The 21461-nt window shown below is 39.3% G+C and overlaps 3 protein-coding genes and 1 non-coding gene across 7 annotated transcripts; 3 read left to right on the top strand and 1 right to left on the bottom strand.

Annotated features, from left to right (window-relative positions):
• Nucleotides 1–1148: 1148 nt before the first annotated feature.
• On the top strand, nucleotides 1149–19228 carry LOC116249981 (putative disease resistance protein At5g47280). Of its 4 annotated transcripts, none has more exons than XM_050076661.1 (6): nucleotides 1149–1342; nucleotides 1441–2259; nucleotides 16437–16885; nucleotides 17302–17657; nucleotides 17753–18099; nucleotides 18186–19228. In XM_050076661.1, the coding sequence occupies exons 2-6, from the start codon at nucleotides 1857–1859 to the stop codon at nucleotides 19013–19015; spliced, it is 2385 nt and encodes a 794-aa protein (XP_049932618.1). In that variant the 5' UTR covers nucleotides 1149–1342; nucleotides 1441–1856; the 3' UTR covers nucleotides 19016–19228. The 4 variants fall into 4 exon arrangements, with proteins under 4 accessions (XP_049932618.1, XP_031479158.1, XP_031479157.1 ...); XM_031623298.2 differs by lacking the exons at nucleotides 1149–1342; nucleotides 1441–2259 and adding exons at nucleotides 14106–14472; nucleotides 14615–15437; XM_031623297.2 differs by lacking the exons at nucleotides 1149–1342; nucleotides 1441–2259 and adding exons at nucleotides 14106–14472; nucleotides 14602–15437.
• LOC116250389 (probable disease resistance protein At4g33300) lies at nucleotides 2285–5185 on the top strand. The gene is made up of 4 exons (XM_031624017.2): nucleotides 2285–3652; nucleotides 4110–4465; nucleotides 4569–4768; nucleotides 4866–5185. Exons 1-4 carry the CDS (start codon nucleotides 3467–3469, stop codon nucleotides 5183–5185), a joined length of 1062 nt encoding a protein of 353 aa, XP_031479877.1. The 5' UTR covers nucleotides 2285–3466.
• TRNAI-AAU (transfer RNA isoleucine (anticodon AAU)) lies at nucleotides 10834–10907 on the bottom strand. Its single transcript has one exon. It is a non-coding gene; the product is annotated as a tRNA-Ile (tRNA).
• On the top strand, nucleotides 11736–13596 carry LOC116251339 (reticulon-like protein B5). Its single transcript, XM_031625542.2, has 4 exons — nucleotides 11736–11929; nucleotides 12441–12627; nucleotides 12724–12938; nucleotides 13244–13596. The coding sequence occupies exons 1-4, from the start codon at nucleotides 11737–11739 to the stop codon at nucleotides 13417–13419; spliced, it is 771 nt and encodes a 256-aa protein (XP_031481402.2). The 5' UTR covers nucleotide 11736; the 3' UTR covers nucleotides 13420–13596.
• Nucleotides 19229–21461: the final 2233 nt, after the last annotated feature.

Genomic DNA, 21461 nt, shown 5'->3' with positions numbered 1-21461 from the left:
GAATTTTATCTCAACTTGCGTTGTACATAGTTGACTTGGTTTACTTAAAAGCGTAAAAACGATGAGAGGTCCGCAGTTTAGCACCCTCTGTGCCTCAGATCCCTTTTTTTTTCTTTAATTTTGTATTTAAAAATAATTTAAAAACAGAAAAACAGAAAGATGAAATTCATATCGATTATGTCCCAGTTTTCCTGATGGGAACCTCATTTTTACTGAAAGTTGCTAAAAATGGTTTGCTAATTAAAACATGAGAAGCAAGAAGATGAGGGTAAATTTTTTGCTGTCTTAGTCGTCTATCTACTCATTTTCTTCTTCTTAATTGTTATTTTGTTTAGGATTGGAGTCTGAAGTCTGAACGGCAACTACCGATGGTAGTGCCTCCGATTGTCGTCCGTGAAACTGAAGCTTTGTGTAAGAAAATTCAAAACGTCTGTTCTTGAAATAATGACCGGGAGACGATCTTCTGGTAGATTTAAATTTCACTTTATTAAAAGTGTCTTCCCCTTTTAATCAATTTCGATGACGAGAAAATGTGCTAAAGTGTAAATCCAAAAGGGGAGCGATGAATTGGTCAATGAAATAAATCTAAAGGTTTCTCAGAAGAAGAAGGCCCTCCCTCTTAAGCTGGTATCAGAAATTTCTTTTTCTCTTTATCCTTAAGAAAACTAGATTTGAGGTCCTCCATAAGTATTTGGTACTATGAAAATCGAATGGTGGCTATTGTGTTAAAGGATATTGATCCCCAAATTTTAAAGTAGTTCTTTCTTTTCATAGGAAACATCACCTGCAAATTCTCTCTTAATTGATATTGTAACCAAAGTTGAAGTTTAATGGTAAAAGTAAAGCATTTATTTTGTTGTGGAAGGTTAGGTGGCCACCGGTGACGGATTTGGATCGTTGCATCTCGATTGAATTGAGGAGCATGAAACTAACTGGATGGCGATTCTCACTGCCGTTGGATCTCCTCTAGATCCAGATCCAAATCCAAATCCAAATCCCTACCTCAATTCTTCAACGTTGAAACGTATCATTGGGAGACGATGCTATCTGAATGGTATCGGATCGGATCGACAGTCGGATTCCGTTAAAAATTGGAGTAAGGCCGATGTCACTCAGACGATCTGTTTTGACCAGACAGTCTGCCGCCACAGTCAGAGAGGTCGGTTTCTCCCTCCTTCGCTTGGAGCGTCGGCACAGGACTTCCTTGGGAACCTTCCTAGTTAGCACCTTGAGCAAAAATGGAATAAAAGGGGTTGCGCGCGGAATACGCGGTCCCTCTTGAAGAGGCTACTTGCTTGCGTTCTGCGGAGGAAGGGGACAATGCTTGCCTGAGCACGAGCAGGTTTTTATCTCTTTGAGAAAACTATTTCTTTGTTTTGTTTTGTTTTTTTGTCGACACATTTGAGAAACTTGGTCGCTTTGTAATGATTTGAAATGTAGGTGATCGATAATTTCAGAGGTACAGCTTGCCAGTTGGTGCTCATCTTCGGTTGTGATGTTGGTGACTCTGCAGGAGCTCCGGCTAGCTTTTTGCTGCTACAGCTGATCAATTCCAAGTTGGGAGGAGACGATTGACCCTGCTGCATTGGTCTGAGTTTGAGCTATCTGGTTCTTCTCCGAGATAATTGCTCTAGCAGGAGAAATTGCCAGAAAATAACACAATGGTGGAGCCGATTTCCATCTCAAAAACAGCGTTTTCTTTGATCAAGGGGATAATCAAAGCCCTCGATTCGGCAAAGAAGACAATCGATAGCTTTAAGACCGAGTATGATAACTTAAAGAATAACTTAGAGAACTTAATTCCTCGAATTAAATCCGTCGGTCGGTAGTTCGATGATCAAATCACCGATGTGAGCATGAATGACGAGCTAACGGTCCAAAGACGGTCCGAGATGACCAATTTGGTGAATCAGTTGAAGGATTGTCAGCAATTGGTTGAGAAATGCACGCATCTGTCATTTTGGAAGTACCACAAGATCAACTTCTACACTGAGAAACTGAAGGTCTGCAACGAAAGGCTGAACGGTTTCGTAACGAGGGTGATGGTGGCCGACATATGGGAAGTGACGTTGACGAACAGGGGAGTGAAGTACGAGTGTTCTGTACCGGAGCCACCAAAGTTCACCGTGGGATGGACGGAGCCCGTGGGAGAGTTGAAGCAGAAACTGTTGCAGGAAGAACTTCCGGTCATCGGAATCTGTGGTGCCGGAGGCTATGGCAAATCCACTCTGGCGAAAAAGCTCTGTGAGCAAGTCAAAGGTGTAAAATAAATAAATTTCCCTTTAAGACTTTCTCCTTTTTGGTGCCCATGCTCCTGCCTAACTTCAGTCCCGTAAGAACACAACAAAAGTAGCTAAAGTTTTTCCCAGTTTTAGTGAAAATTTATTTCAAACTTTTGTTCCGTAATTTTTACAGAAATTGTAGATAAAGTTTGCTGTTATTTAGGTGAAACTTCATTTCAAATTTACTTATCTAAAGAGTAACTCTTATTTGAGGTCGCATATGAGAGGCGGAAGTCGCTCCCCACTTGCCCTCAGGTTCAGGTTAGGACTTGGGTGGTTTTGTGGTACACACTGTTCCTGTGTCCCACAGTTTGCAGATTTTTTTTTTTGCTCAAAAATTAGTAATTGGAAGCAATGCACACCGTTTGCAGTCAAGTGACTCTTTTTTGAGAAACAGGTAAATCTGCTGATGAGTAAATAAGTTTGCAAAATGCAAATTAGGGATCGGTGATACTGGCTTGGATCTTCAAGGCGTTCTGCAATTTTTTTGCCACTTTCGATCTGATGCTGAAATGTTGGAACTTCAGTTATTCATTGTACATAAACTCTAATTTTAATCGTTAAACAGGTCCCTCAGCAGGTGATTTCAGGGATAAGATGCAATTAAAAGTCCATTTCTAAAAACACAGAAAGGCAGAACATGACGTTTGCGTTCGCGGTGACAGATGAGGCATAATTTTGCAATAACTGGATCTTGAATGAAAATCTTTAAGAAAAAAAAAGAAGGTTTACAAAAGTGATAAAATTTCACTCCGGGGTAATATTGCAGGGGTGCTTGCAGCATTTTTGGGGTGAGCGAGATGTGTGTGTTTTTGTGTTGTAATCTTCTCTGTTTCCATGGTAAGAAATGTGTCTGTGTGCGTGCGCTTAAATTCTCCACCAGGAGGCTAATGCTGGTGTCTTCATATAATCTTGCATCTCCCCAGGCAAATTTGAAAGGATCAGCTACATAACTATTCCAGGATCGCCAGACTCTCCCACAGAAAAGAATGAAGCAGAGACGCTGAATTGGACAGCCATATTCAATAAACTGTGGAACGACTTGGTGGACGCTCGAAGACGCTCGAAGGCCAGAATTTGAGAGTTCAGGAGGTGCACTTGAGCAGCTGAAGCAGTGTCTGAACAAGAGAAAGACGCAGGGGAAGGGCATGCTGGTGGTCTTGGATGGTGTCTAGTCTAATAGCATGCTGGAGAGGCTTGAGATCGGGACGCCTGGTCTGAAAACTCTTGTCACGTCTCGGGTGGAACTTAATGGTGTGAACTGGAGCTATCGCGTCCAGCAGCTGAGCATGAATGATGCCATGGACTTGTTCCGTCATCATGCCCTGTTGCGAGCCCCATGTTCTGAGCAGAAGAAGCTGGCAGAGCAGGTCTCTCCAAATCTTCTCTATCACTGTGCATGAGATACAAACCCCAATAGAGAAATTTCATCACGACTCCTGAAATATGACGGCTTTTTTGTGTGACATTCATTTTTTTTTTGTGCAGAAATAACAACAAAAATGTGATCTATACAATTGGTTTCATAGAAAATTAATACCTGTTGATTTTGAATAGGGTCTTCGCAAAGAATTGACAATGACAGTTCAGAAATTTCACGAACCATCCTCAGTATATCTCTCTGTTGTGGATTTGTCTACTTGAAACAAATTGGGCTCTACCCAAAAATCTAATGGTTCTGGCTAGTGAGAAGTGAGAACCCGATTCATGGAAGCCACCATTGTCCATGTTTCATTGAGACATGTGATTAAGCAGCTTTTCTCGTTCATTGATGAACAACTTTGTGCGTGCAAAGTTCCTGAATTTGAAATTGCATCACATTTTCAGATAGTGAACGGCTGCAAGTTTCACCCGCTAGCACTAAAACTGATAGGAGCGTCACTGAAGAAAGCTGCGTTAAGCAAATGGAGAACGACTGCTAAAAATCTTCAAGGGAAGGGAGAGTTTTTTAATAACCTTAAAGAGATATTTTGGCCACTCAAAACCAGCCTGGACTCCTTGGAAGAGCCAGTAGAACGGGAGTGTTTTATGGACATAAGCTCCTTTCCTGACAACAAAAGGATCCGGGCAGCTGCTCTTATGGACATGTGGGTTCATACTCGTGGCCAAGATGAAGGTGGTGCATACGACATTTTGAAGAAGCTTGCTGATCGGCATTTGATTGAGCTTTTCATGAGAACAAGGTATATAAAGTGAAAGTGTCAAAGACGATGTGGTGATGCATCTGTAGTTGAATTGCCTGCTTTCTTTCTGCTTGTTAAATTTTTACTTTTTATGCCTCACCAGGGACGAGACTGTAGATCTGGATGAGAGATTCAACGATCTCTTCATCGCTCAACATGATCTTTTGAGTGAATTGGCTGTCTATGTTAGTAAAGAAGAAAAGTCAAACACGAGACTCATCATCAATGAAGGGGAGACTTTTCTTGACCTGGTGAAAGGGAAGCATGTGATATCACAAGCACAGATTGTCTCCATAAATACTGGTGAGCATTATCAACTTATCAAATGCAAATTTGTGGAATTCCCATTTTTCCATTATGTTACATCCTATATGAGAAACTCTACTTGACCTTTCTACAGGTGAAAATATAAACTTTGAGTGGCCTGATGTGCCATTCCCTCTCGTCGAAGTCCTTATCTTGAACTTTTCAAGTAGTTCTTATTGCTTGCCTCCATTTTTGAATTGCATGGAAAATCTGAAGGTTTTGATTATTGCAAATCACAACATAGCAGCTGCGGTGTTAAACGGACTGCTACCATCTGGTTCTCTAAAATCTCTCAGGGCAGTGAGATTAGAAAAGATATCACTACCTATTTCTTGTACCTTGATGGAGCCTTTCAATGGAGTGCAGAAGCTATCAATGATCCTCTGCAAGGTTGATGAAGTACTAGAGATTTGATCAGGATCTGATAACCAAACTATGTTTCCTGACTTAATAGAACTTGAAATAGGCTACTGCAATGGATTGGAGAGATTGCCTGCTGCAGTTTGCAACATGGTCAATTTGCTGAAGCTGAGCATTACTAATTGCCACGATCTAAGTGAGTTGCCGGATGAAATCGGTAGGCTGTGCAAGTTAGAGGTCTTAAGGTTGTCTGCATGCACATCACTCGAAAGGCTTCCAGATTCTTTATCTGAACTAAGGGAACTGAAATTTCTGGATCTCTTCGGTTGTTCTCGTATAGAAAATCTTCCTAACAGCATAAACATGCTGCATAGCTTGGAAAGAATTGACTTAAGGGGGTGCTTTGCTAAGCTGCCTTTTACGGTAATCAATCTCGAGGGCCTTAACTGTGTCATCTGTGATGAAGATGCTAAGACCCTGTGGGAGAGAGTTAAGACCAAGTCTGGAAGGCCAATCGTGCACGGATGCAAGGATCTCGTGAGCTTGAGTTTTCTTGGATAGGGAATTCAGTGGCGAGACAAGGGGACTACAATTTAGCGTTGAATGGAAATGATAAATGTGGTAATCAGTTTCTCTTTTGTGTTCTTTCTTATGCAAAGGATTGCTTGGAGTTGAGATTGAGAATTCATGTTTGTCATGTGTAAAGTGGTGTTCATTCCTTACCTTTTCCCCTTTCTTCCCTCCCCCCTTCTCATTTCTCCACTTGATTGGACAATTGTATCGACTAACACATCTTGCCATGAGTTAAAAAAGATCCCATCAAGGTACTTGCTACGCTTTGACTTGGGTATAATAGAAACTTTTGGATATCTATTCTGTGTTTGCTAAAAGAGGTTTCATAACTAATCATACTTGTTTTTGAAGCCATTGAAATCAACAACATTAAATTGAAAGGTTGGAAATTTCACAGAAGATGCTGCAGTAGGTGCATATACTCATCTTGTTTGCTGATCATATAGGAGAACTCTGATCAAAGGGTCTTTCGACCTAATTCTCCATGTGGCTAATCTTGATCAATTTTGTATTTTGTTTGTATAGTTGAGGGAGTGTCTCAAGCGGGGACAGAGAGAAGGCAACTGGAGTGCCGAATCTATATCACGAGGAATATCGTGATTTTTTCAAATTAAGACTGAGATTTTTTTTTCCAAGTTGCTAGACGATCTAAATCACAACAATGCAAGGTTTGTTTTAATGTGAAAATTTTAGCAAAAAAAAAAAGGAAGAACCGATAGGAATAGTTCTCTTCAGTTTGAGCTGACTATTTTTTGGAAGTGGGCATTGCGAGTCTATCATTATTGAAATGAAGACCACATGCGCCTCATCTGTCGTTCCCCAGCTGGTGATTAAGAAGCCATGGTCTAAAACCGATTGCGCTCTTACAATATCTGAAAGCAGTAGTGGATTCAGAAGTTTTTTGTTGAGGGGACTAATGTGAATAACCAAATTTTAGACCTTCTTTAAAAATATTAGATCCTTTTCACACACACACACATATATAAGATTTAGTTTCAAAATATAATAATATTTTATATTACATTATAAAATAATATTATATGTAGAAAACTGCAACGCCCTAGGGATCGTATTTTCACTGATTATGCTGAGAGATGCAGCTTGGATGCTGAACTCATTGTTTCCTTTAATTGACTTGACCATCTAATTGATCAGTCCAATGTCTTTTGATTAACCCAAAAGTCGTTATGCTGAGAGATGCATATCGGCGAGCAAACTGACATGGCGCCAATACTGTTTTTTGTAATATTGCATTAATCGGATACTCAGTTGACTCGTATGTTGTGCTTAATTATGTTTTCATGGGCGGTTCAATGGTACATGATCATTTGTTCTTTGCGGCCTTAATTTGGAAGTATTTCTTATTAATGGCAGATTCCCGTTTCAACTTACTTCACATTTGAAGAAAAGTCATAAAACGACAAGTCACCCTCTAGTTTTGTAGTCTCATGGGAATTCAGGCAAAAAAGCCACCAAATTGTAAGGCGGCCAGTACGCCAAACTTGATAATAAATCAGTGGTTGAGTAAAAGATTCTCAGCCAAGGGGCACTAATTAAAACCATTTTAGATTCGTATGGGTACTCGTATATATGAAAGTGCAAATTGTTGTTAAATTATTATTTTCTTTAAAATAAGTTTTTATTACAAGTAATTATATTTAAATATTATATTATATTCTTATATATTATTTAAGAAACCCATTGCGCTTCAAATTCGTTTTGATTTAGTTTTAAATAAATATCTTATACCAAATGCTCTTACCTTTTGAAAATCGATCAGTTTTGGCTCAAAACTTAGATTCAAATTCATAAATGAATATAAAAATCAGATTGATATTAGATTCACATTGTGAAATCAGATTTTGAATTTGGATTTAGATATGACTTTTTTTTTTTTTATTGATATTCATATTTGAAAGAAAAGAATGAAAATGGTTAAAGGTACATGGGATTAAGATTGTAAAAAATGCCAACCTCCAATTCGGTCTTCAATGAAAAGAAAAACAAACATTGAACAAAAACACCAATTCTGAAAGGCCAACGGTCGCGGATGAGGCAGACAGAGAAGGGACCAGCAGGAAACGAGACAGAAACTCCCATGCAGGACGCCGTCGCCGGCTGAACTGAGCAAGAGAGAGGCTTCGATGTGCGCGTGTAGAAGTTGAAGTGGCGACCGAATTCATCGACAACAGCAAAGTTTGAGGAATAATATCAATTAATGCAATAGAAAGAAAAGAGAAACAAGAAAAAATGGTGGAACCAATTTCGATATCAGCTGTTTCTATCATCAAGGGGTTAATAAAAGCAATTGAGGAAGACGCATGAACTCTTGAAGACCGAGTTCGAAAGTCCCAAGAGGTTCTTAATTACTTCAGGGATTTCGACGAGAAAACTGCACATCATGAGATGATGCGTGAGACGACGGGAGATGTCAGAACTGCTGCAGGAACTGGAAGAATGTAACCTGTTGGTTAGAAAATGCATCAAGGTGCCAATGTGGAACATCTGGTTGGTTAGAGTTTACGCGAAGAGACTGACAGGCCAGAATGAGTCTCTGAGAAACTTTGTGGTCACAATTATGATGACTGATGTATGGGAGATGATGAGGCCGACAAATTTTTGCTGAAAATTGCTAAAAATGGTTTACTTGTGTGAGTTCTTTTTCTTTGTTACCTGCTGCATTACCGCACTTTGTTATCTGCTGGATTCATTGAGTAGGGTGTTGTTGATTTCCGAATCTCTATGATGATCACGACCATGATATCTTGATGAGACTCCATTTTTTTGGGGTTCTTTGTTGAAATTGTAAATGCGGTAAATCATGTGGGAGTTCAGTAACTTCGAGGTTTGGCTTTAATAAGAATTTGAGATTCAATGAATTCATATAGAAACTGGAAAAATAGCTTATTTTAGTTTGACCAAACAAATCCGAGCTCTTTTAAACTTAACTTCTGCTTAATTTCATTGTCGGTGAGAGAGCAGGTATGGTTGTCTGTTTCATTTTGTCTGCGACTTGCCTCAAGTACGAAGGGAAGATCAATAACAGTTCAGAAGCTGCAAAAAGAGGGGGAGAACAAGTGTATAAGGTGGATGAGAAACTTCTATCAAGCATGAAGTTTGAAAGGAAACCCATGAAGGAGAAGAAGGCTTGAGTAGGAGGAGAAATGATCGGCTGTAGGTCACATGTGTTTAGAAACCGACCAAATAATCAAACCTCAAAGTGAACTTAAATAAAAAAATACATTGAACAACTAAAATTTTTTATTGTTCTTTTTATCTTTGCAATGCAAGTATAGTGATATTTGTGTACTGGTAGAGTATGCATTTGTTATACTCGACAAGAATGAGGCCAACTTGACAATGATTTTAAATAAACATATTATGATGTTTTTTATTTAAAATCTTTTTTTAGTAAAAATTCATAAGATATGGTTTTTATTCCAAGTCTAACCGTCTGAGATCTAGCAATTTGTCTACAAATTACTATTAAATTATAAATAACCAAGCATGGAACGAGCGCACCTGTCGCTATTAAAGAATCTCTGGAACTGAAAAATTGTAGGGTGCATACTAAAAATGTATTTTGGAGGCAAAATTGATATGTCTAGGTGGCATGAAAAACGAGTTTTCAGAAAAATTAAATTTCTGAAAATGTTGTTTTGATAAAAGATTGTGGGGGTGCTTAGATGATACCATCCTTTGATTCGATTTTGTAAATGCTATTTTTTATGAAAACCTAATTTTTTAATGAGTTTTAAAAAGAAGATACCCAATTTTGATCTTACCTGAACACTCTAAACACTTGGTTTTGAAAATAAAACCAGATTTTACCTCGAAAACCTAGTTTTGAAGGGTCTCCTATAAAAACTGCCCCATTTAGCCCACCTAAAACGATGTTATGTTTTTTAAACCTAGTGAAACAAAAAAAATATTTTTACAAAACCAGGTTTTCAGAGGCCAATGCTTGCCTGGTTCTTTATCTCCATGAGAAAAAAATTTCTTTATATATATATATATATATATATATATATATATATATATATATATATGTCCTTTCCAGCATTTGGGTTGATTTTCGAATCTCTTATGATCACGATCATGTTATTTCTGGATTTTTTTGGGGTTTTTTTGTTGAAATTATAAACAATCTAAATAATGTGGGAATTCAGTAACTTCAAGTTTTGCTTTAAGCAAAATTTTTGAGATTCAATGGGTTCATATGGAAACTGGAAAAATGGCTTATTTTTTAGATTTGACTTAACAAATCGGGTCGGTCTTCAAAATGCAATCCAATTTCCAAATTTGGTTACCAGAGCGCAGCCGACCAAATGGGTTATTTGGATCTCGATGGATCTCTACAAAATTATTTTGTCAACGTCGCTCAGCCAGCATCGCATGTAATCCGAATTAAATGCACAAGATATATGAGTCGATGCATTCAACTCATTCCAGTTTGTTTCATATTTTAAAAAATGCTAAACAAATTTTTTTCTAGAAAACACTTTATCGGACCGAAATTAATTTGGCTTTGTGGCCAAGTCAACGTAAACCCTGATCGATACTCCATGAGTGTGTGGCCAACTTGACAATGATTTCTGATTTTTTTTAATTTAAAAATAAAAATAAAAAAAGAAAATTCATATCGACAGTTTTCTTAAGCCCTCTGCGGGCAGCTTCGTTATTGCATCTATTTTTTCAGATGTTCACGTAGTCAGATTCAAATTCAAATTTAAATATGTTGAGATCCAAAATTCGATTTTGCAATTAGAATCCTTTTTTCACATTTATATTAATCTGAATTTTGAACCGAACCTGACCGATTTTCAACATATAAGAACATTGAATGTATGACATTCAGCTAAGATGGACACCTGTAAGATGAGCTTGGAATAAGAAATGAAAATACACTAATTTTTTTTTAAAAAAAGAATTAAGATTGAGGATAATGTGGAGAAAGATTGTATACTTAATAACACAACTATAAGATCATACACATATATGTTTTTCCAACGAGGGATAAAAATGAAAAGACTAAATCTAAAAGAAACGTGGCCCATGCAGATCCCGAGCCTGCAACCTTTATTAGCACGACGAGATAAAAACGAAAAAGACTAAATCAGAAAGAAACAAGGCCCATGCAGGTATGGAACCTGCGACCTTCGCATTATTAGCACGACGCTCTAACCAACTGAGATAATAGGCCTGTTGTTAATAAATGTACAACTATAATTAACAATTTCATATTTCTTAAATTTCTTTGTTGAACGTCTTCCTTTGCAGCATCATAGCTAAGTCAAGCTTTACTTCTAACGTCCCTTTTCTCCTCTCCAAAACAAGAATAAGCTCCTGAATTGTGTTTCTAGGGACGAAGGAATGGTTAAATCCCATTTATGTGTTACAATGTATGTATGGATCCACATCGGATTAAAATTCTTCTTAATACATTAGTTATATCACATCCGTGATGCAAATCAAGAAAATTAAAAATTGGGGAGAATCATTCACTCGATATATCTGAAGCAAATAGTTCATCCTAACTGAAGCTTAAAACTACATTATTTTTCAATTTCTCATCCTTCTTCTCAATTCATGGAAAATAAGCACAAGCCCAACTAGCATTGGATCCGAATTTTGCAAGAATTTAGAATTCGAGTTTCATATCTAGTTCAGATGCGAACTCAAGTTCGGATTTGAAAATATACGTGGCTCCGAACCGAATTCAAATTTTGGGTAACCTTACAGATCTGGCCTTACTCGAACCATACTTGGAAGCCTTGGTACACAGATACAGATCTGGTCCACGTATCATTTGGTTTTGGATCTCGATTGGATCCGGGAATGGCATGGACTGCAGTAGTTTTCCCAAGCGAAGTAGGGCAACACGTATGACATGTTTTTGGTGCCACGTTGCCGGGTGACGCCACGTTTCGAGGGGTGTTAACACGTCAGCAAGCAATCGTGATGGATGGCAGGCAGTTTTAATGGGGAAGTGAAGGACGGGGTCTGCTGGGTCGGGGGAGAGTGGAGCGACCATGGAGGGGAGTGTGGGAGGAGGAGAAGATGACGGTCAGCTGAGCCCCGGCGCCGGCGAGCAGGCAGAGCCAGCGGCCGAGACACCAGAAACAGATGCGCCTCCTGTCCTTGAAGAAGCGGACGCCATCCTTGAAAAGCCGAAGCAATCCTCCGAAATGCCGAAACCAGAAAAACAGTTCAATGTAAAAAATGGTGAGGTCCCTCCAAAAATTCTCTTTATATGGTGACGGGAAAAATTATTTTTCACCATGGACACGGGCTAGTAATAAATTTTTAGATTGGAGTTTGGATGAGTTGCTCTCCAAAGTCTAAATGCTGACGGAATTGTAGGGAAAAGATTCTTTAAAGAAAAAAGCAAAAATGTGGCTCTTGTATTTTAACCTTAACTTTGGAGGGCGATCAATGTTTTGCATAGCCAAATCTTTTGTTATTAAGGAAAATTGTATAGTTCCCTCGCTACGAAACTTTCAAAACTCCATTTTTGGACCGATCGGAAATTTCGAGTTTTCGTCTGGAGCCCGAAGGACATCCGCGGTTCACATTCTTTTGATATTAAATTTTTAAGCTTTTCCTTGAACTTGAGGGTTTTGAGCTACCTGATCACTCAGCCGAGCACGCGAAGTTCTTGCTTTAATTTCAATCTCGTATATGTTATATAAGAATCGAATTGTGGCTGTTGTGTTAAAGGATATGGATGTAACAGAGACGTTCAGAGACGTATTCCTATGGAGAAGGAAGAAGGCGAGCCTGTTGGTGCTGTTTGTAGCGACCACGATTTGGGTTTTGTTGGAGCTTTGCGGCTTCCGTGCTCTCACGCTGATCGCATGGACCGCCATGGCCGCGGTTGCTGTTGGTTTTGCTTGGAACATTGTTGCACCCCTTTTTCGAAAGTAACCTTCTGGTGATTAGTACCTGTTTGATTCTCTGTCTGTTTGGACCTTGGTTAATCGAACAGCTAAGCCTCATTATCTTCTTGTTCTTTGAAGGGAGACCATTAGGGTGCCGAAGTCGGAAATCTCCGAGAAATCCGCCGCCGACGCGGCGCGGAGAGTTTGCAGGACGATTGAGGATGGTTTGAATTGGGTTCTCACTGCGCTGGTGGAAAAGAGAGACGTGATGGTGTTTGGGGAGATCATAGCGGCGTTGTGGGTCGTCTCTATAGTTGGTAGCTGGTTCGACCTGATCACGTTTGCCTACTTGTGTGAGTTCTTTTTCTTTGTTATCTGCTGGATTGATTCAGTAGGGTGTTGGTTGATTTCCGAATCTCTATCACGATCAAGATCATGATATCTTTGATAAGCCTGATTTTTTTTTTGGGTTCTTTGTTGAAATTGTAAACAATCTAAATCATGTGGGCGTTCAGGAATTTCAAGGCTGGCTCTAATGAGAATTTGAGATTCAATGGGCTCATATAGAAACTGGAAAAATGGCTTATTTTATAGTTTTGACTTACAAATCCGTTCTCTTCTTAACTTCTGCTTAATTTCATTGTCGGTGAGAGAGCAGGTATGGTTCTCTGTTTCGTTTTGCCCGTCACTTACCTCAAGTACGAAGGGAAGATCAAGAAGAGCTTAGAAGCTGCAAGAAGATGGGGAGAACAAGTGTATAAGAAGGTGGACGAGAAATTTCTATCAAGAATGAAATTCGAAAGGAAACCCATGAAGGAGAAGAAGGCTGAGTAGGAGGAGAAATGATCTGCTGTAGGTCGCATGGTTTGGTTGTACAGTATTGTCCCTTTTTATCTTTGCAAGTATAATGATATTTGTGTACATTATGTTACATTATGCATGCGTTCGACATTCTGAGTCGATAAGAAACATGATTCTCATTTTAATGTCTAACTTTTGAGTCCGACACCTCTAGCTAATTGAGGTGCTAAATACTTTAAAGTAGTCTCTTCTTTTCATAGAAAGCATCATCTTTAAATTCTCTCTTAATCGATATTGTAGTTAGAGTTGAAGTTTAATGGTAAAAAGCAAAGCCTTTATTTGATGGTAGCCAGTAAAACTAGGCTGAACCAGAAAAAATGGGGAAGATGAGGAATGGGAATACTGGAAGTGAATGTCCGATTCAAGAACGTCAATCGCTGACTTCTAACTATTTTTAATATTCTAATTTTTATAGAATTTTTAATTAGTTATTTTTAATATTTTTGGCCGACGACCGCTTTAGGCCGAGTCACCGAAACGACGGCTCTGTCAATTTGTATTCCGAAACGATCTTTGCCACATCGTTTAAAGGAAAGAAGGTTGCCGCCTTCAATGAAGGAACGAACGCGCCAGTCGGCAGTCGCTGCTAAAGAAACTCGTTATAAATGAAAAGTCAGTAGAAAACTCTGGTTCAGATCTCAAATTATAGCATTGTGAGGTCGTGCTATCTGAGTCTTTTTACAGTAGCATTCGGCTTAGGTTCGATAGTCGGATTCCATAAAGAAATGGAGTACAGAATGCGGCCGATGCCGTTCAGATGATCTCTTCTGACCGGACAGGAGATGACTTCTCTACTCAGCACCTTCGTAGATCGTCTGACCGGACAGGGGATGACTTCTCCAGTAAGCACCTTCGCTAAAAAGATGGAGAAAAAAAGATTGCGTGAGGAATACAAAAATGGAATCCCCTTATTCCTCCTCCACTTTCTATTCTCTTGAATAGAGGGAGAGGTTGCTTTCTGCCTGCTGCTTCTTCTCGAGGAGGGCAATCTCGAAGAAGAGGGCAAACCTTGCTGAGAACGAGCAGGTAAAATTTTTTCTCTAATTTTTCTTTCTTTTCCTTGCTGCGTAAGTTTCAGTATCTTGTTGGTTGGGCTTTGGGCTCTCGGCAGTTTTATTGGTCGGCTTGTTTGAGAAACTTGGTCCCTTTGTAAAGATTTGAAATGTAGGTAATAGATAATTTCAGAGGTATGTTGGTGCTCATCTTCGGATGTAAACTTTGGCGACTCTGCACGAGCTCCGAGTAGTTTTCTGCTTCTACTGCTGATCAATTCCGAGTTGGGAGGTGACGATTGACTCGGCTGCATTGGTCTGAGTTTGAGCTATCTGGTTCTTCTCCGAGATAATTGCCTCAGAGATAATTGCTCCCGCAGGAGAAATCGGCAGAAAAGAACACAATGGTGGAGCCGATTTCCATCTCAATAACAGCGCTTTCTGTGATAAAGGGGATAATGAAAGCCATCAATACGGCGCAGCAGACAATCGATAGCTTCAAGACCGAGTATGATAAGTTAAAGATAAATTTAGCGGATTTAACTCCTCGAATTGAATCCGTCAATCAGTTCAATGAGGAAATCGCCGATCTGAGCAGGAAGGACCGACTAACGGTCCAAAGACGGACCGATATGACCAATTTGGTGGAGCAATTGAAGGATTGTCTGCAACTGGTTGAGAAATGTAATCGTCTGTCATTTTGGAAGTATCACATGATCAATTTCTACACTGAGAAACTGAAGGCCTGCAACGAAAGCCTGAACGGTTTCGTAACGGGGGTGATGGTGGCGGACATATGGGAAGAGACGATGACGAACAGGAGAGTGAAGTACGATTGTTCTGTACCGAAGCCACCAGAGTTCACCGTGGGATGGACGGAGGCCGTGGGAGAGTTGAAGCAGAAACTGTTGCAGGAAGAACTTCTGGTCATCGGAATCTGTGGTGCCGGAGGCTATGGCAAATCCACTCTGGCGAAAAAGCTCTGTGAGCAAGTCAAAGGTATAAAATAAATGAATTCCCCATTAAGACTTTCTCCTTTTTGGTGCCCATTCTCCTGCCCAACTTCAGTCCCGTAAGAACAAAATTACTTTCCAAAACGCACGTTTCTAATAAAAGCCGCACGTTTCGTGAAAGTTTGCTGTTATTTAGTGAATATTCATTTCAAACTTTTGTTTCGTAATTTTTGCAGGAACTGTAGATAAAGTTTGCTGTTATTTAGGTGAAAATTCATTTCAAATTTTCTTATCTAGAGGGTAACTCTTTTTTGAGGTGGTATGTGAGAGGCGAAAGTTACGCTCCCCACTTGCCCTCAGGTTCAGGTTAGGACTCGGGTGGTCTTGTGGTACACACTGTCCCAGTGTCCAACAGTTTGTAGATTTTTTTTTGGTAAAAAATTAGTAATTGGAAGCAATGCACATCGTTTGCAGTTAAGTGACTGTTTTTTGAGAAACAGGCAAATCTGCTGATGAGTAAATAAGTTTGCAAAATGCAAATTGGGGATCGGTGATACTGGCTTGGATCTTCGAGGGGTTCTTCAAAATTTTTACCACTTTCGATCTGAAATAGATCAGATCAGATGCTGAAGTGTTGGGACTTCAGTTATTCATTGTACATAAACTCTACTTTTAATCGATAAAGGGGTCCCTCAGCAGGTGATTTCAGGGAAAAGATGCCATTAAAAGTCCATCTAAAAAGACAGAAAGGCAGAACATGACGCTTGCTTTCGCAGTGACAGATGAGGCATAATTTTGCAATAACTGGCTCTTGAATGAAAATCTTTAAAAGAAAAAAAAAAGGGTTTACAGAAGTGATAAAATTTCACTCCGGGGTAATATTGCATGCGTGCTTCAGCATTTTTCGGGGTGAGCAAGATGTGTGTGTTTTTGTGTTGTAATCTTCTCTGTTTCCATGGTAAGAAATGTGTCTGTGTGCGTGTGCTTAAATTCTCAACCAGAAGGCTAATGCTGGTGTCTTCCGTATGATCTTGCATCTTCCCAGGCAAATTTGAAAGGATCAGCTACATAAGTATTCCAAGATCGGCAGACTCTCCCACAGAAAAGAACGAAGTAGAGCCGCTGGATTGGATAGGGCCGACAGGAATGTTCAGTAAACTATGGGATGACTTGGTAGGCGGTTCATTGCCAAAATTTGGGAGCGCAGATGGTGCACGTGAGCAGCTGAAGCAGTGTCTGAACAAGAGAAAGACGCAGGGGAAGGGCATGCTGGTGGTCTTGGATGGTGTATTGTCTGATAGCATGCTGGAGAGGCTTGTAATCGGGACGCCTGGTCTGAAAACTCTTGTCACGTCTCGGGAGGAACTTAATGGTGTGAACTGGAGCTATCGCGTCCAGCAGCTGAGCATGAAAGATGCCATGGACTTGTTCCGTCATCATGCCCTCTTGCAAGGACCAACTTCTGAGTATGTGGACGAGGAACTGGTGGAACAGGTTCTTCCAAATCTCCTCTATCATTGTGCATGAGATACAGACTCAACTCCTTCACGACTCCTAAACTATGACAACTGTTCTTTGTGACATTTTTATTTAAGCTTTTTGCAGAAATAACAACAAGAATTGGTTTCATAAAAAATTAATCCTTGTTATTTTTTAATCGAGTAGTCGTAAAGAATTGACAATAACAGTTCAGAAATTTCACAAACATTCCATCCTCAATGTCTCTAGCTCCTTTATGGACTTGCGTACTCGAAACAAATTGAGCTACCCAAAAGTCTAATGGTTCTGACCAGTGAGAACCTACCGTCCATGTTGCATCTGCACATGTGATTAAGCATCTGTTCTCGTTCAGTGGTCATCAACTTTGTGCGTGCAAAGTTCCTGAATTCGAAATTGCATCACATTTTCAGATAGTGAAAGGCTGCAACTGTCACCCGCTAGCACTTGAAGTGATAGGAAAGTCACTGAAGAACGCTGAGATCGGCGAATGGAGAAGCAAAGCGGAAAGTCTTCAGAATGCTCAAATTTTTGACGAGTATGAGAAGATTCTGAGGCCGCTGTACACCAGCCTGCAAGACTTGACTCCAACCGAACGTGAGTGCTTTATGGACCTAAGCTCCTTTCCTAACAATAAAAGGATCCGGGCAGCTGCTCTTATGGACATGTGGGTTCATACTCGTGGTCAAAATGAAGACCGTTCCCGTGCTTACAATATTTTGATGAAGCTAGCCGATCGGCATCTGATTGAGCTTTTCAAGAGAACAAGGTACATAAAGCTAAGCTAAGTAGTTATGCATCGGCCTAAGTAGTTATGCATCGGCGCAGATCCCTACTTTAATTTTGACTTTTATGCCTCACCAGGAATGAGACTACGGATCTTGACAAGAGCTTCGGTGATCTCTTTGTCGCCCAGCATGATCTTTTGAATGAATTGGCTGTATATGTTTCTAGAAAGGAAATGCCAAATACGAGGCTCACAATCAAGCAAGGAGATATATTAGATATGATATCTGTAACACCTCAGAAATTTAGTCTCATATTGAAGATTGTGAGAGATCTTCGAAGACTTATAAAAGGAGTCATTAAAAAGATGGTTTATAGCCTTTTTGGGGTCGGAGACGAAACTGGTAGGAGACAAACTGAGATCCGCCGAACTAGAGGCCCAAGCCTAAGAGTGGATCTTGCACAAATTGTCTCTATACATAGAGGTAAGCATAAAATACAACTCGGTGGAATTCTCATTTTTCTGTTATTTTGCATCCATTACAGAAAACTTTATTTGGTCTCTCTGCAGGTGAAAGTATAAACTTGGAAAGGATTGATGTACCATTCCCTCGTGTTGAAGTGCTTATTTTATGCTTTTCCTGCAATTTTTATTGTCTGCCTCGATTTATGAATTGGATGGGAAATCTCAAAGTTTTGATTATTGCGAATGACAGCATGGGTGCCGCAGTGTTAAGCGGACCGCTACCATCTGGTTCTCTAAAATCTCTCAGGGCAGTGAGATTAGAAAAGATATTACTACCTATTTCTTGTACCTTGATGAAGCCTTTCAAGGGAGTACAGAAGCTATCAATGGTCCTCTGCAAGGTCAATGAAGTACTGGAGATTGGTCCAGGATGGGATATCCAAATTATGTTTCCAGACATCACAGAGCTTGAAATAGACTACTGCGATGGATTGGAGAAATTGCCCACTGCAGTCTGCAACATTGTCAATCTGCAGGAGCTTAGCATTACCAACTGTCACGATCTTTGTGAGTTGCCAGAGGAAATCGGCAGTCTGAGCAAGTTAGAGGTCTTAAGATTGTCTGCATGCACATCGCTGGAAAGTTTACCGGATTCTTTTTCTGGACTAAGGAAACTTAGATTTCTGGATCTCTTCTGCTGTTCGCGTATAAAAGATCTTCCTAACAACATAGGCGTATTACATAACTTAGAAAAAATCGACTTCAGGAGATGCTTTGCAAATCTTCCTGATGCGCTAATCAATCTCGAGGGCCTTAGAGATGTTATATGTGATGAAGATGTTAAGACTCTGTGGGAGGAGAGTGTTAAGACCAAGTTGAGAAGGCTTAGGGTGCACGGATGTAAGGATCTCGTGAGCTTAAATTTTCTCAAATAGGGAACTCAGAGTGGCTAGACAAGGACACTACTTTTCTGCGTTGAATGAAAATGGTAAATGTTGTAATCAGTTTCTGTTTGTGTTCTTTCTTATACAAAGGATTGCATAGACATGAGACTGAGACTGGTAATTTCTGTTTGCCTTGTGTAAAGCGGAGTTCATTCTTTACGTTCTCCGCTTGATAGACATATTGGATAACCTTAACTCTTTTTTTGGGCAATGCTGCAATGCAGATCCAACAAATGTTTCTTCATTGATGTTGAGCTAAACTGCTCTAGTTTTGATTCTTTTGAATTTATTTCAACTTCCGTTGTACATGGTTGACTTAAAAGCGTAAAGACGATAAGAGGTCCGGAGTTTAGCACCCTCTGTAGCTGAGTTTGCAGATCCTTTTGTCGGAAGAGAGATGGAATGGAATAGATAGACTGTCCTAGTGAAAAGGGGACGACCCCTCCCCCCGCCCCCCCTTCTCATTTCTCTACTTGTTTGAACAATTGTATCAACGTACTTGCTACGCTTTGACCTTGGTATAATAGAAACTTTTGGATAACTATTCTGTGTTTGCTAAAAGAGGTTTTGTAACAAATCATACTTGTTTTTGAAGCCATTGACATCAACATCAATAAATTTGAAGGTTGGAAATTTCACACAAGATGCTGCAGTAGGTGTATATACTCATCTTGCTTGCTGTTCATAGAAGAAATCTGATCAAGGGTCTTTGGACCTGATTCTCCATGTTCATAATCTTGGACAATTTTGTATTTTGTTTGTATGGTAAAAGGGAGTGTCTCAAGCGGGGACAGAGAGAAGGCAACTGGATTGCCGAATCTATGTTGCGAGGAATATCGTGATTTCTTCAAATTAAAACCGAGATTTGGGTTTTTTTTTTTTCGAATTTCTAGACGATCTAAGTCACAACGATGCAAGGTTTGCATTAATGTGAAATTTTTAACAAAAAAGGAAAGGAAAAAGGAGGAACCGATAGGAATTGTTCATTTCAGTTTGAGCTGACTGTTTTTTTGAAGTGGGCATTGCGAGTCTATCATTATCGAAATGAAGATCACATGCGCCTCATCTGCTTTTTCCCCAGCTGGTGATTACGAAGCCATGTCTAAAACCGATTGCGCTCTTACAATATCTGAAAACAGTAGTGGATTCAGAAGTTTTTTTGTTGAGTGGCACTAATGTGAATAACCAAATTTTAGACCTTCTTTGAAAATATTAGATCCTTCACACACACACAAATATATATATATATATATATATATATATATATAACGTGCAGCTATGGCAATTACATGAACGCAAAGGAAGGGGATCTCAAGCTTACATTTTTAAGTTATAAACTTATCAAGTTTTCATTTCAAATGTTTATGTCGCGCCTTAAAAAGATTTGACAACAAATGAGAGTAAGAATGGGTGATCTATCGTTCCTCCTAAACAGGATGTTGCACCGTAGAAAGCGCGACTTGGGGGTAGATTTTTTTTTTTTTTTTTTTAAATGTAAGCAACAAAAGTAGAAGAAGCCGTTGATATTGCCAAATGCCTTTAGCAGGTAAATAACAAATAAAATTTTAACGGGGCCAAGATATATGTTTCAACTTAAAAAAAATTAAGGGACCAAGTTTTTTTTTTAAAATATAATAGTATTTTTTTTTTGCCAAAATGTCAGGGACAAGGGGATGACCTGTTGGACAATTTATTGAAAAAGCAAGGGACTTTAAAACGTGAGCATTTTCGTTATTTGCTCGTTCGTCGATCTGCATGTAAATGTATCCGATTGAACCGTACTGAAAAAATGAAAAATTTAGACATGAAAACAAATTGAATATCTAATTAAGAAATCAGATCGTATTGAGGTTTAAGAAATGACATCTTATCGGATTCAAACTCATTTTGATTTAGTTTTAAATAAACATCTTATACCCAATGCTCTTACATTTTGAAAATCGACCAGTTTCAGTTCAAAAGTTAAATTCAACTTTATATATGAACATAAAAATCAGATCGAGATTGGATTCATATTATGAAATCAGATTTTGAGTTTGGATTTAGATATGACTTTTTTTTTATTGATATTCATATCTGAAAGAAAAGAATGAAAATAGTTAAAGGTATATAGATTTTGAATTTAGATGTGGCTTGTCTTTGTTTACATTCAAACACAAATATATGAACAAAACCGATACAAGAAAGGATATATTCCGCTTAACTTGGATCCGTTGACATCCCTTGCCCGAACGCATTTTGAAAAGCTCAAACGACGTGCATAGAGAAGAGAAATACAGATTTTTATGTTCGGGCAAATGTTTTTATACTCGGACTTGACAGGCGGTGTTCAAAAGAAGGCGAACGTCGCTGTGATCGATCGGTGCAAGCCATGCTTCGGTTGGAGGTTCGGCGTAACCCCGGAGGAGCTGAAGGCTCTGCGCGACACCGATTTACT

Source organism: Nymphaea colorata, chromosome 3 (genome assembly GCF_008831285.2).
Source record: "Nymphaea colorata isolate Beijing-Zhang1983 chromosome 3, ASM883128v2, whole genome shotgun sequence".
NCBI classification, from domain to species: domain Eukaryota; kingdom Viridiplantae; phylum Streptophyta; class Magnoliopsida; order Nymphaeales; family Nymphaeaceae; genus Nymphaea; species Nymphaea colorata.
This window is presented reverse-complemented; position numbering and strand designations above follow the sequence as displayed.

Coding starts and splice junctions, on each gene's coding strand:
- LOC116249981 (XM_031623298.2), top strand. CDS start 14,843: ATGGTGGAGCCGATTTCCATCTCAATAACAGCGCTTTCTGTGATAAAG. Junction 16,886..17,301: donor ACGAGGAACTGGTGGAACAG/GTTCTTCCAAAT, acceptor TCACATTTTCAG/ATAGTGAAAGGCTGCAACTG. Junction 18,100..18,185: donor AATTGTCTCTATACATAGAG/GTAAGCATAAAA, acceptor GTCTCTCTGCAG/GTGAAAGTATAAACTTGGAA.
- LOC116250389 (XM_031624017.2), top strand. CDS start 3,467: ATGCTGGAGAGGCTTGAGATCGGGACGCCTGGTCTGAAAACTCTTGTC. Junction 4,466..4,568: donor GAGCTTTTCATGAGAACAAG/GTATATAAAGTG, acceptor ATGCCTCACCAG/GGACGAGACTGTAGATCTGG. Junction 4,769..4,865: donor GATTGTCTCCATAAATACTG/GTGAGCATTATC, acceptor ACCTTTCTACAG/GTGAAAATATAAACTTTGAG.
- LOC116251339 (XM_031625542.2), top strand. CDS start 11,737: ATGGAGGGGAGTGTGGGAGGAGGAGAAGATGACGGTCAGCTGAGCCCC. Junction 12,628..12,723: donor GTTGCACCCCTTTTTCGAAA/GTAACCTTCTGG, acceptor TGTTCTTTGAAG/GGAGACCATTAGGGTGCCGA. Junction 12,939..13,243: donor GATCACGTTTGCCTACTTGT/GTGAGTTCTTTT, acceptor GTGAGAGAGCAG/GTATGGTTCTCTGTTTCGTT.